A 12,764-nucleotide genomic window follows, 5' to 3' on the forward strand; every position below is an offset into this window, starting at 1 on the left:
TAGGTCCCCTCGAAGGCACGATGACTAGCCAAAGGCAAGGGCACAAGCTGAGGCTGTGAAGTACTCTTTCTCTCTAGCTCTGAAGAAAGCACTTGGAACGGACAAGTGAAGTTGCCAGGGTCCCCGTGGACTGGTGCCTCCCACTACCGCTGTGTACCTCAGAACCCAAACCCTATTCTCCCCTATGGTTCAAAGGACCAGCCAACAGAGGAGTCTGCACTACAAGGTTGGAACTTACCAGGCTGCACAATAACAGTCACTTGAGCAGTGGCCTGCTGTCCTATCGTGTCAGTCACTGTGAGCTGGTAAGTGTAGTCTCCTTCTTGCATGGCAGAGAGCTGCAGGGTTGGTGTTCTAACACCCTGGATGTATAAATACAGACAAGTGGAAAAGCAAACTCCCAGAATCACAACATCATACAGTAAGTCCTACTCTGGTCTAAATGATGCACCCAGTTCTCTAAAGCTAGTGAGTGCAGCATCAAACACTGTGGGACATCCTGTTGAAAGTAAAAGGTTCCCGTTTCAAGGGAACAACCTTCCGACAGCAGCACTTTCAAATAAAGTCAGAGCTCTCCCCAGGGAAAGGAGTACAGGAAACTGTGCACAGATAACCAAGATCATCAGTCTTTATGACCCAAGCCAGAAAGAAGGCCATGAGCATATAATAAAACAACATGCTTTTAAAACCATGTTCTTCCTGCTGAGGCCACTCAGTCATCAGAACAAAGCTGCCTCAATAAAACATGGCAACTCAAGAGGTTATGCAATGCCATGCTGTCCCCTTGCAGGTTCGTGCAGATGCTGCAGCAGCAGAGAAACTGAACATCATATCTAAACAAAAGCCAGGTGAAATGTGAGCTTTAAGTCATGCCTCCAATTTGGAAACACAGTGTCAGAAGGAACATTATACCCAATTTAGGGCAATGCAGGAACTTCCTCTAGAAGAGTGAGCAAAACCTGGCAGCCTCTGGGCTGAATCTAGCTTGCAGGCGTTGTGTTTGGCCTGCAGTGTCTTAGAAGTTGGAAATTTTCTTTTTTTTTAATTTTTTTAAGATTTTATTTTTAAGCAATCTGTACATTGAATGTGGGGCTCAAACTCACAACCCCAAGGCCAAGAGTCCCATGCTTCAGTGACAGCAGCCAGCCAAGCACCCCGAAAGTTGGAAATTTTCACATAAAGGTCTAGAATTCCATTTTCTCTTGAAAAGCTGGCCTATCTAGGAATATATGAGAGCATATTTCCATGTGGCAACAACCAGCTGGACCTGAGGCACAGATGGCCACCTCAGTCAGGGGTTATGTTGTATGATTAGCCAAAGGCCCTATTCAGTTTTACTTACATTACCTGCCTGGTGACAGATCTAGTCTCTTCTTAAATATCTCCCGAGAGAAGATGCTCACCATCTAGCCAGGCAGGCTACTCCAATCTGTGGCAGAGCTCATTAAGATCTGTACCCTTGTAGCATCAGAGTAGACTGACTCTCTGGAACTGTTCTAGAACAGCTCCCCTTTTTCATCTCATCTTTTTCTCTAATACTAAACACTAAAGACAAAGATTTTGCTAATGTGTTCATTAAAGGCCCCTTAAATTTTCTAAGTTGTTTTTTTTTAATTCTAACCTTCAATGTTCTATATAAATCTGACTTTGGTAATTACAATGGGGCAAAAAGAAGCCTCCGTAGGGCAGCCAGCCTAGGAGCTCTGACTCCCCTGGGCAAGAGAAGGCAGAAGCCGCTCCCTCCTACCTGCATCTCCACCACTTTCCCCTTGCTGCTTGGGCTGAGTGACCACTCATAGCTGGTGATGCCATGATCATCGGTGCTCTGGTTCCCAAAGAGGATGATGGAGTTTTGGGGCAGGGTGATCACTTGGTTGGGGCCCGCATTGGCCACAGGGGGATAATCCACGGCTTTGTTCACTGTCAGGCTCGCAGTAGTAGAGCTGGTTGCTCCATCAGAGTCTACTACAGTCAAGCTATCAGGGCAGAGAAAGCAGTGCAGTCAGGGATGGGCTTAAGGAAGAGGAATGTATCTGAGAAGACTGAAAATTGAGGCTAAGAAATACCAAGGCAGCAGGGGTACCAAATGGTAACCAAATCTTTACCCATTCTTCTTGGAAAGACAGAATAATACTAAATGCTAACACTGACTGAGTGCCAGGCACTGTTCCAGGTGCTTTCTATCTCACTAAATCCTCACAACAGCTCTATGAAGTACTATCCTCATTTTACTCCTCACATAGACAAGGAGACTGAGGCAGAGAGAGTCAGGACCTGAATCCAGGCAGTATGTCACCAGCACTGTTCTGGGCCACTGCCCACACTGTGTGTTCTGTGTGCTCGGGCCTTCACGAGCATTGTCTGGTCTGGCCCACACAACAACTGTAAAGAGCAGGCATCCTTAATCTCACTTTATGGGAAGCTGAGAGAGGCTGAGTCATCTCCCCAGGGCTATACAGTGGGTCAAGGTGCAAGCCCAGTTCTGTGACTGCAAAGCCCAGAAACCAAGCTTTAAGAACAGATAATCCCTTACAGGTGTGCTGTTTTGAAGGGACACATGCACCCCCATGTTTATAGCAGCACTATCAACAATAGCCAAAGTATGGAAAGAGCCCAAATGTCCATCGATGGATGAATGGATAAAGAAGATGTGGTATATATACACAAGAAGTACTACTCGGCAATCAAAAAGAATGAAATCTTACCTTTGCAACTACGTGAATGGAACTGGAGGGTATTATGCTAAGTGAAATTAGTCAGAGAAAGACAAAAATCATGACTTCACTCATATGAGGACTTTAAGAGACAAAACAGATGAACATAAGGGAAGGGAAACAAAAATAATATAAAAACAGGGAGGGGGACAAAACATAAGAGACTCAAGTATGGAGAACAAACAGAGGGTTACTAGAGGGGTGGGGGAGGGGGGAGGGGCTAAATGGGTAAGGGGCATTAAGGAATCTACTCCTGAAATCATTGTTGCACTATATGCTAACTAATTTGGATGTAAATTTTAAAAAATAAAATTAAAAAAAAAAAACAAAAAATAAATAAAAATAAATAAATAAGAAGAACAGATAATCCCTGGCCCTTGAAGCTGTGGGGCTTAGAGGCATCCCAGTAAGTAGAGCAAGCTGACTGCAGCAGGCCCTCCTCTGTGCACACATTACAAGAAGGGGTGCCCCGGGCGGACAACCTCGAGGATGGACCAGGAGGGCTGGCTCTGGCAAGACAGGCGCCCGAGATGCAAATGAATTCTCCTACGCGACAGCCCCACAGTTTGTGCCAGTGTGAAATAGGATTTGCAAGAGAAAAAAAAAATGTTCATTTATAAGAGCAGGCTTTTACCTAAATGATGCCTTCCAGCTGAACAGCCTAAAGCTTCTCTTGCCACCTCCAAATGTGAGCATAAGCAAGCAAGGAGGTTTGGGTTCCTTCCATTTTGCTGACAGAAAGAGGAAAAGCATCGAAAAGACATGTCGTTTGTTTAAATCTCACTGCCAGCCACAGACAGGGCCAGACACCTGTGGGGCTATGCCCCACAGCCTCACCTTCTACCCATGGCCTGAAGGGGAGTTTTGGTATTAGAGGCTTTTAGAAGAAGAGCACAAAAACATCAGACAAACAGACATGTGCAAATCAACAAACATCTCAAAAAAGAAAAATCCACAGAATCTTTCCTCTTTTTCCAGTTTCCTTGTTGTTTTCACATTTTTTTGTTTTGTTTTGTTTTGTTTTAAACATATCCTATTTGTCTCCTATTTCAGAACAAAAGTAAGTTACAGACAAATGGCAAAGGGCAGCTACCCGTTATTCTTTCACCTCAAACAGTCCCGGGCTTCCATGCAAGGATACTGGACCCAATTAGCAGCTGACTACAGGGCCGGGGAAAGAGGCCACTGCCATATGAACACAGGGGAGAAGGAAAGGTGAGTGGAACCAAACAGACTGGATCTTAATGCTAATCAAACCCTCATCATTTCACAGATTGAAGGTTAGAAAAAAAAGAATCACCCCCAATACTGCATCCACCCAAATACTGTGGTTAAAAGTGCAGACCCGAGTCCTACTGCCTGTGTGACCCTGGGCAAGTTACTTAACTTCTCTGTGCCTAAATTTCTTAATCTACAAAATAATAGGATTAAATGAGCTACTGCATGGGAAGAGCTCAGAACAGTACTCACAATAATTGTTCAAGAAATAGTAGCTATTATTGTTACTTTTTAAAAAAGATCAACCTGGCCCAAGCTAAATTTCATAAATGCTAAAGCTCCTATATTAGAAATCTAAGGTAAAAACCAACTCACATTTTCATTTTAAGCCAATGAGAAGGTTCCAACCCTGTTGAATGGCAGCTGCCTTTCAATCATCTGGTCTTGAGTCAATGAGAGTGCTAAGTCCTATTTATTTACATGGCAGGTGTTGTGCTAGGACATTTATCACTGTGCCTCTGGTAGTGTCTAAAACTTGACTCACTGCAGATCCAGTGGGGAAGACAGACACCCATGAATGAACTATTGCACCACGGTAGGTGCCACATAGAGGCACCAAGTGCAACAGTTCCGGGGAGAGACATATTCTCTCCTCTTGGAGGAGTCTCAGGACTCGTAGAAAACTGAGCAGGTCGCTAAGGATGGGCAGAACTCCAACAGATTGAGTAGAGCATTCAATGAACCATAAACAAAATATGTACAGGTCAAGTCAAGGAGTGGAAGAGAATGAGCCCTGACCTGAGGGTTAGAGAACCTAGCTGAAACGTGTGACCCTAGAGAAGTTAGTAAATACACTGAGCCTCATTTTTCTCAGATGTAAAATGAGGATGGCATCATGTACATACAATGTTTGTATGATACTCACAAGTACTCTGTAACATACAAGAAGTCTTGCAAACATAAAGAGGATGACTCTAGAGTCAGCCTCACACTCTTATTAATAACATCCTATAAAGTTGACACTAGTTCCCAGGACTATCTTTGAATCAAATTCTCTCAAAACGCCCCAAAAGATAAAGATCCTAGAAATCATATTGAAATAAAACACTAGTCAAAAGTAAAGATTTTGAGATCTCATAAGCTGAGGGAACATTTACCAAAGGGAAGGGACAAGATAGGAGTAGGTAGTTTCCTTCTAGATTTTTCCTGAGAAAAGGCAAAGGAAGGTGAGCCGTTTCACTTAATGACAGAAATCCTAAAAAAAAAATGTTTGGAGATGTGCCAGGTGCAGCTTTGAGAAGGGTTAACTGTGGTGGGTCCTGATCTACTATGCAAGAACATCTGCCCTAAAAACTTATCATTGGTGTGACCACAATCACCACAGGACTCAGAGAACTAATCGAGCCGAAGGCTGTATCATCAACTAAATCTACAATGACTTTGATATCTGTCAGAGTTACTCCTAGAGGAACATAAAACCCACAAGGGAAAAACACAGCCTAAGGTAAACTTGAAGGATCCTAATTTACCTGAAAGTGTAGTTCCCAGGGACGAGCTTACTTAGTTTTAATATGGCCGTATCTTCAGAAATCTTCTCTTCTCTCAGAGGTCCCTTAAGTTCTTCCCAATGGTATTGGACGATTTTATCATCATCAGTGCTTTCTTGACCATAAAGAAACATCAGTTACAACATGAAAGCACTGGGTCTCAGCACTTATCCAGCTTACACAAACTAGGGCAACTTCCCAGAGATGTGAGGCTAGGAAAGCTTCATGAAATTACAAACTATCTCTCCAGAGTGTTTCTTCCCTAGGAGTATTGGGTCAGTCTGCCTCTCTATGAATATTCCACTGCGTAGTTATCCAAGGTCTCCAACACAGGCAATCTCTGGTTAAAATGCTACTGTATGAAAAAAGGAAACTCAAAAATTCTCAAACGCGTGAAAAGATACTCAGCCTCACTTAAAATAAGAGAAATGCACATTTAAATTACACTGCAAGTACTATATTTTTTACCCACCCGACTGGTAAAGACCAAAGTTTCATAACACATACTATGGGTAAAGGTGTGGGGCAAGGCCCTCTCGCAAGTCATGGTGGACTTATGAGATACAGCCTCTCCATAAAGAGTAATTTAGCACAATTTATCTTTGCCCTTGCAGTTCCTCTTTGAGGAATCTATCCTACAGGTATATTTGCACATGTGTTAAATGTCACGCTTACAAGACTATTTATGGCAACGTTCTTTGTAATAACAAAAGACCAAAAATAACCTAATGGTCATCAACAGAGATTGAATGAAAACAAGTATATAGCCATATGACGACATTATACAGCCATGTAATGGAAGGCTATGTAATCATTAAGAGAAAAAAAAAAATGAAACACTACTTCATGTACTGACTCAAAAAATTCTCCAACCTACAGAAACAAACATTGTACATAAAAGTGTGTATTATGTGCTATCGTAAAGACTGTATATGTATTTTCATACATATGCATAGAATGCCTCTAGAAAGACCATAAAATAATACCGTTGATAGTCTGGAGGAAAACTGGACAGTTGGGAGACAAGGATGGTAGTGACTCTTCTCTTTATGCTTTTACTTACAATTTAACACTGACCTATTAAAAAATATAAAGTAAAATGGTACTATGTGAACCCTCTGTACTTCTCTCATAAGTGCTGCTTCTTGTTCTCCCTTCTCTCTTTGCCTGCTACTTTTCTACCCTCCTCTTCTCGCCAGTAACATAATGAAATGTTTAACCTTGCTAGAGATTCTTCTGCTAGTGCTCTGACTGCATCCGCCAAAAGCCGCTATTGGTGCCAAGACAATCAGTGTAATGGGGCCTTAAGAGGTCTCTAAGGAAACCAAGCAAACTCTGGTGAGATGACAGGCCTGAAACCTCTTTTGCATGCAGCCAGGACGAGTGGCAGAGATCCCAGAGTCTTCTCATGTCATCCACCAGGGGACACTACTCTGAAGGGTACAATGTTAACGAGCCCGGCCGGGGCATGGAGCACATTCTGCGAGTCTCTCCAGGAGGAGGCTGACAAGAGCCTTGTTAGGCAGTGAGGGCTTGGGGAGAGCTCCTCAGTCAAGACCCTCAGTTATTTACCTTGCTATGAGAGGAGGGAGCTTTGTTTCCATAGCTAAAAATGGTGACTCTATCTAAGCAAATTTGAAAACCAGGAAGTTTCATACTAAAATAATGCTAAGTATATGCTCAATTCCACTTTCTTACCATCTCAAGAGAGCAGAAGTATTACTTCAAACAAGCCACATGGGGATTTTAAATGGGGTCTGTCTTGTTTTTTACTTCCTAATCATTTGCTTGAGATGGGCAGTCCTCCCATAACATGGTCAAGAAGATGGGCCTATACAGAATGTGGACACAGTTGGCCCTGAATCTTCTACCAGACTTTTCTATCATAGTTCATAGTGAATGCTCTTCTAAAACATCACGTCTAGACAAATACTCACGGCTGCCATCAATGACTGTAGAAGTGGTTGGCAAAGAGATCTCCTGGAACTGTGGTGACACAATGGCAACGGGAGGCTGATTCTTACGAGGCTCTGCAGGAAAATGACCCAGAAGAAATTGGAAGAGGGGCTTTCTAAATTAGAGGAGGAGCAGGCCTATGTGAATGGATTATAAATCTGCTTCCATTACATAATTGATTTATTGGTTGCAGCATCACCAAATTAGAAAGTCACAAGACCAGGCTGCCATTCTACCATAAGATACCTGGAAGTGTTAAACCCTCTTCCAGGCCTGAAGATAGGCTCTGGTGCTGTCTTGTTCATGAAAAGTACTACAGCAGCACAAGCTGAGTAGAGGTGGATAACAAACAAGCTTTGTGCAATAAAGGCCTTGGCAAGCAAACTATTCCTTGGCACGGACTATGCTAAAAAGACAATGGGAGATTTCTCAACCATCCCTGAGCTGATCGTGTGTGAGGTGACTAGGCCTGAGTGATGGGAGGGTCACAAACCACACTGTCTACTCAAGTGACTGTGAGCTAAAAACCCAATGGCCTTTTGAGAAATAATCCAATGGTCTTGATGTTAAACACATTTTTAATAAAGTGAAAGGACTACCTTGGTTACAAAGTTCAAGGAACAAAGAGAAAATAAAATCTATTACCAACAAAGGCAGAAAATACCATTTTCCAACTTCCCCCAAATTTCCCTGAAAATGCAAAACAAGATACTTTGCTACTGCACTGTAATTTACCAATGGTGGATCAGTTAAAAAAGAATGATGGGATTTGGTTTCCAAAGTGAAAGAAGACTGGCAAGGTTTAAATGAGGAATTTTGTGTGCAAAACCCGTATCTGGAAAGAGATCAGAAAGAGCCAGCCATTTGGCTGATTCTCCTTCTACATACTTCTCCTAAGCTCCTGGCTTTCTTGTGTCTCTTAATCACAACACATGGTCCTCTCTCAGCATGACCTACTTGGAGAAGTAATTCTCAGACAGACAGGCTATCGTTCAGGCCATACTGCACTGGGGGCCATGTGACTACTGTTTCTCCACCCAGCCAAATGTTCCAACTAGAACCAAAGTATATACTCTGCCACCTTAATCTTTTACTACATTGAACTAGGAATTGCCCAGTGAACATATTAAAAAAAAAAAAAAAAAAAAAAAAAGAATGGGAAACAAAAACCCCTCAAGTCAAATCTCCCCCTCTTTGGGAATCCTGCAGAGGGAGCAATGGAGACTCAGCCACAGCTTGGAAACACATACCTGGTTTTACTGTCACGTTCACATAGCCTTCCCCATGGGTATTTTGACCATCTACAATCACTCTGAATTCATACAGGCCTGGAGTAAGCTGCGGGAGTGAAAGAAGACAACCACAAAGAACAGCAATTCTATGTAAAATAACACATATATCTGAACTTGCCATGCTGATACTGAACTCTCTTTTTTGCACTGTTTCCAAAATGGAGAAAGTAAACTAGCTAAGGAGATGAAACAATGAATTATAAACTAAAAAACCATAGCTTTTAATGTGAATCTTATTACCAGCTGACTCTAGAACAACAAAAGGGAATTCAATATCTCTATACTCCCATTTTCTTTTCAGAAGAACATTAAGGGCCCAACCATCCTATTTCACAGAGTTATGAAATTAAAATAATCATCTGTGCAAAGAAAACCATTTTGTAAAACTACCAAATAGCTCCCAAATATCTGAATATTTTTCCCTCCTGATTTCCACTAACGGTATAAACATAATATAAAGAAAATCACCCACAATCCCACTGTCTTAACACATCAGGTAACTGTATTTCTTCTCCTTCCAATCCTTGACCACATATAAAAAAAATAGTTTTTAAGTAGTTCATTCATTCAGCAAACATTTACTGAGAACCAATCATGTACTGGACATTATCCTAGGCTTGGGGTTTACAGATGAATAAGATAAGATTACTACCGTCAAGGAACTGGACTTTCAGGGTCCAGTTAAAATCAAGGTGTGCATCAAGCTTTTTTGTTGTTCTTGTTATTTCATGTCTTTTATTAACCCATATAGAATTCCTTGTCTTCCAGATTATTGAAGCAACAGGTCAGAAAACACTTACCAAAATAATGCCAAAGTGGCTAGTAATAAAAACTCCAGCACCACATTCATCTGAAAGGCACTCCAGATGAAGGTGATTGATTTGGCCATTCTCATCCACCTTATGGTATTTCAAGACAGACAGCTGAACCTTCTTTCTCTTATGCTTATTCTTCTTGGGAGTGGTGTAAGACTTCTTCCTTTCCTTCCTTCCTCTTTTTTTTTTTTTTTTAAATGTTTACTTTTGAGAGAAAGAAAGAGAGAGAGAGCACGAGCAGGGGAAGGGCAGAGACAGAGAGGGAGACAGAGAATCCTAAGCAGGCTCTGCACTGTCAGCACAGAGCCTGATGCGGGGCTTGATCCCACAAACCGGAGATCACGACCTGAGCTGAAATCAAGAGTCAGATGCTTAACCGACTGAGTCACCCAGGCTTCTCTCTTCTTCCTTTTCTTAGCACCACCACAAAGTCGCAACAGAAGATGAAGAGTGGACTCCTTTTGAATGCTACAGTCAGATAAAGTATGTCCATCTTCCAGTTGCTTGCAAGAGAAGATCAGTCTGTGCTGATCAGGAGGAGTTCCTTTCTTATCCTGAATCTTGGCCTTTACATTTTCTATTGTATCCAAGGGTTCAACCTCGAGAGTGATGATCTTCCTCATATGGGTTTTCATGAAAATCTGCAACTTGGCGGTGGTTCCACTGCAGATGGTGGATCGGAAAGAGAAACCCGCATCAAGCTTTTTATTATTCTTTCTTCTGTTCATGTAACATGAACACTTTCCTCAGTATAACAGTCTTTTTAATGGTCATTTTAAAGCTACAGAATAGTACATGAGTGACTGTGTCATATCACATAGGCATTCCACATTGTTGAGTATTTGGGTTGTTTCCAGATCTTTATGCTGTGATGAACATCATTCAGACAAATGAGGTTTTTCCTTTCTTCTGAATTATGCTCTTTGAGAACATGCTAACTGACTAACATTTCTGACGTTTTTCTTCTTGTAACGCTTTTATTTCTTGGCTTTCACTTCTCTGTCCACTCCTCATTTCCTTCAGTTTCTTCTTCCTTCCACACCTTTAAGGACAACATTCCCCAGGATACTAATTGCAACCTGTTTATTTCTTCACTGTACGCACTATCTCTGGATGATCTCATCTATTACCATGGTGTCAGTGTCATTTCTTTGAGGTTGCTGTGAAGATTTATCTATCTAGCCCAGATCTGTGTCCTGATCTCTAGTCCCTGATCCCAGCTACTTCCTGGACACCTCCACTCAAATGTTTCACAGGTACCTCAAACTCACTCTGTCCAAAAATGACTTAATCATCTGTAAACCTCACCCAAACTTGCTTCTCTTTCTGTGTTCCTCATTTCAGTGAATATCACCACCATCGCACTGACATCTACCCAGGTGCCTAAGCCAAAAGGCTAGAATTATTCTAGACTTTTCTTCCTCAACACCACCACCCAATTAATTGATCACCAGGTCTAATTGAGTCGACCTCCATATAATATTTCTCACATCCACTCACTTCTCTCTGTTCACATTGCCATCACCTTAGATTTCAACGATCACAGCACAGCTGTTAAAAGCAAGAGCTTCAGGAATGGAAAGTTCCAGTTCAAATCTACCAATTAATAACAGCATGAACTTTGGCTAAATCACTTTTTCTAATTTTTAGTTCTGTCATTTGTAAAACAGATATTAATGCCTACATGTTGGGGTTGTTATGAAGATAAAATGAAATAAGTGCATAAAACAATTAGCACTATGTCTGGCACATGGTAGGAACTCAACAGGTGATCTTTAAGTTTTATTTTATTTATTTAGTTTTTTGAAGTGCCTGGGTGGCTCAGTTGGTTGAGCATCTGACTTTTGATTTTGAACTCAGGTCATGATCCCAGGGTCATGGGATCAAGCCCCACATCAGGCTCTGCACTGAGCGTGGAGCCTGCTTGGGATTCTCTTTCTTTCTGTCCCTCTACCCCTTTCCCCCACTTATGCTCACTCTTTCTCTCTCAAATGAAAACAATTTTAAAAATAAAACTTTATTTATTCAGTTTTTTTTTTTTTTTTTTTTTATACTCAGGCTATTACCATCTCACACCTACATTTTTCAACAGATTCTCCATTGGTTTCCCTGGTTTGAGTCTTACCTCCTCTATCTGCAGGCAGGGTGATCTTTCTAAACTGAAAATCTAAATAAGTCTTTCTGCTGTTTAAAACCTTTCAAAAGCTCCCTAGTCCCTATGGATAAGCTTCTAAGTCCTCAGGTTGGTGTAAGACTCTGTGTGATCTGATCCCTGCATCTCTCTGACTTCTTTGTGCCACTGTTCTTCTCATGCTAGAGGGTCCAGTCACACTGAACCACATGGAATTCCCTTTTTCCCACATTTTCCCTCTAATATTTGGCCCAATGGATATATTGCTTCTCCTGCATGAGGTATCTGCACTCCATCCTTTACCCAGCACTCCATCATGACCAAGCCAGGCAAACTCTAAGAAATCAAACTCCCCGGGGCTTCAATACCCCCTGCACCAACCTAGTGCATCCCCTGTTATAACTGCCTGCTTCTGCTCAGTATCACCCATGAGACTCTATTGTCCTTGAATGTGAAGATTTTGATCAATTCACTGGTAAATCTCCAATGCCTGACACATAACTAGTATACAATGAACAACGGAAAAAAGAGAAAGAAAGAAAGAATGAATGAATGAATGAGCATGCTCGGCCAAAGAATATGAACATTTTTATGGCTCTTAATAACTACACTGAATCTCAAAAAAGACTGAGCCAATTTACACAGTCTTGTGGCCGCAAAAAACTTAGCTTATCTCCCAAATTCTAAAATCCTTATGTTACCCTTAAAAGCTGTTTAGTGTATATTTTCAGCTATCACCACCATGCTTATACAGTCTTCTCACCATAAATGAACATTTGAGAGTCATACACTAACAAATACTGGATGTCAGCCAGACTTTTGGAGGATTCACTTCTGAAAGACTTCCTGATTTAAGTGTGAGCAGAAAATTTTACATTACACATTTTAGAAAATGGTCAGCACCTCTTCCCTGGCCCCACAAATGAGAGGAGGCAAATTCACCTTGGATAGTTTGAGGATCTGGGAATGTTTCCCTTCCATCTCACCACTGTAGTCTTCGGGATGAGTAATCAGCTGCCAGTCGTAGGTGTAGGTTTCTCCTATAGAAGGGCAGTTACAAAAATCATGAAAACACACACCTACACACAAGG

At 41.7% G+C, this 12,764-nt stretch overlaps 2 protein-coding genes across 5 annotated transcripts in view; both read right to left on the bottom strand.

The window, feature by feature from the left end:
- KIAA0319L (KIAA0319 like) overlaps window positions 1-12,764 on the bottom strand; it is a 97,355-nt gene that overhangs the window by 23,203 nt on the left and 61,388 nt on the right. For all 4 annotated transcript variants that reach the window (XM_043574452.1, XM_043574450.1, XM_043574451.1 and 1 more), the window contains 6 exons: window positions 12,616-12,713; window positions 8,686-8,773; window positions 7,417-7,509; window positions 5,462-5,594; window positions 1,748-1,976; window positions 239-362 (listed from right to left, as the gene is read on the bottom strand). In XM_043574452.1, the coding sequence (XP_043430387.1) occupies window positions 239-362; window positions 1,748-1,976; window positions 5,462-5,594; window positions 7,417-7,509; window positions 8,686-8,773; window positions 12,616-12,713 (765 nt within the window). The remainder of the gene's footprint in view (window positions 1-238; window positions 363-1,747; window positions 1,977-5,461; window positions 5,595-7,416; window positions 7,510-8,685; window positions 8,774-12,615; window positions 12,714-12,764) is intronic.
- On the bottom strand, window positions 8,784-11,372 carry LOC122480265 (ubiquitin-40S ribosomal protein S27a-like). Its single transcript, XM_043574459.1, has 2 exons — window positions 9,948-11,372; window positions 8,784-9,705 (listed from the first exon to the last, which is right to left on the bottom strand). Exons 1-2 carry the CDS (start codon window positions 10,268-10,270, stop codon window positions 9,513-9,515), a joined length of 516 nt encoding a protein of 171 aa, XP_043430394.1. The 5' UTR covers window positions 10,271-11,372; the 3' UTR covers window positions 8,784-9,512.

Source organism: Prionailurus bengalensis, chromosome C1 (genome assembly GCF_016509475.1).
Source record: "Prionailurus bengalensis isolate Pbe53 chromosome C1, Fcat_Pben_1.1_paternal_pri, whole genome shotgun sequence".
Lineage (NCBI taxonomy): Eukaryota > Metazoa > Chordata > Mammalia > Carnivora > Felidae > Prionailurus > Prionailurus bengalensis.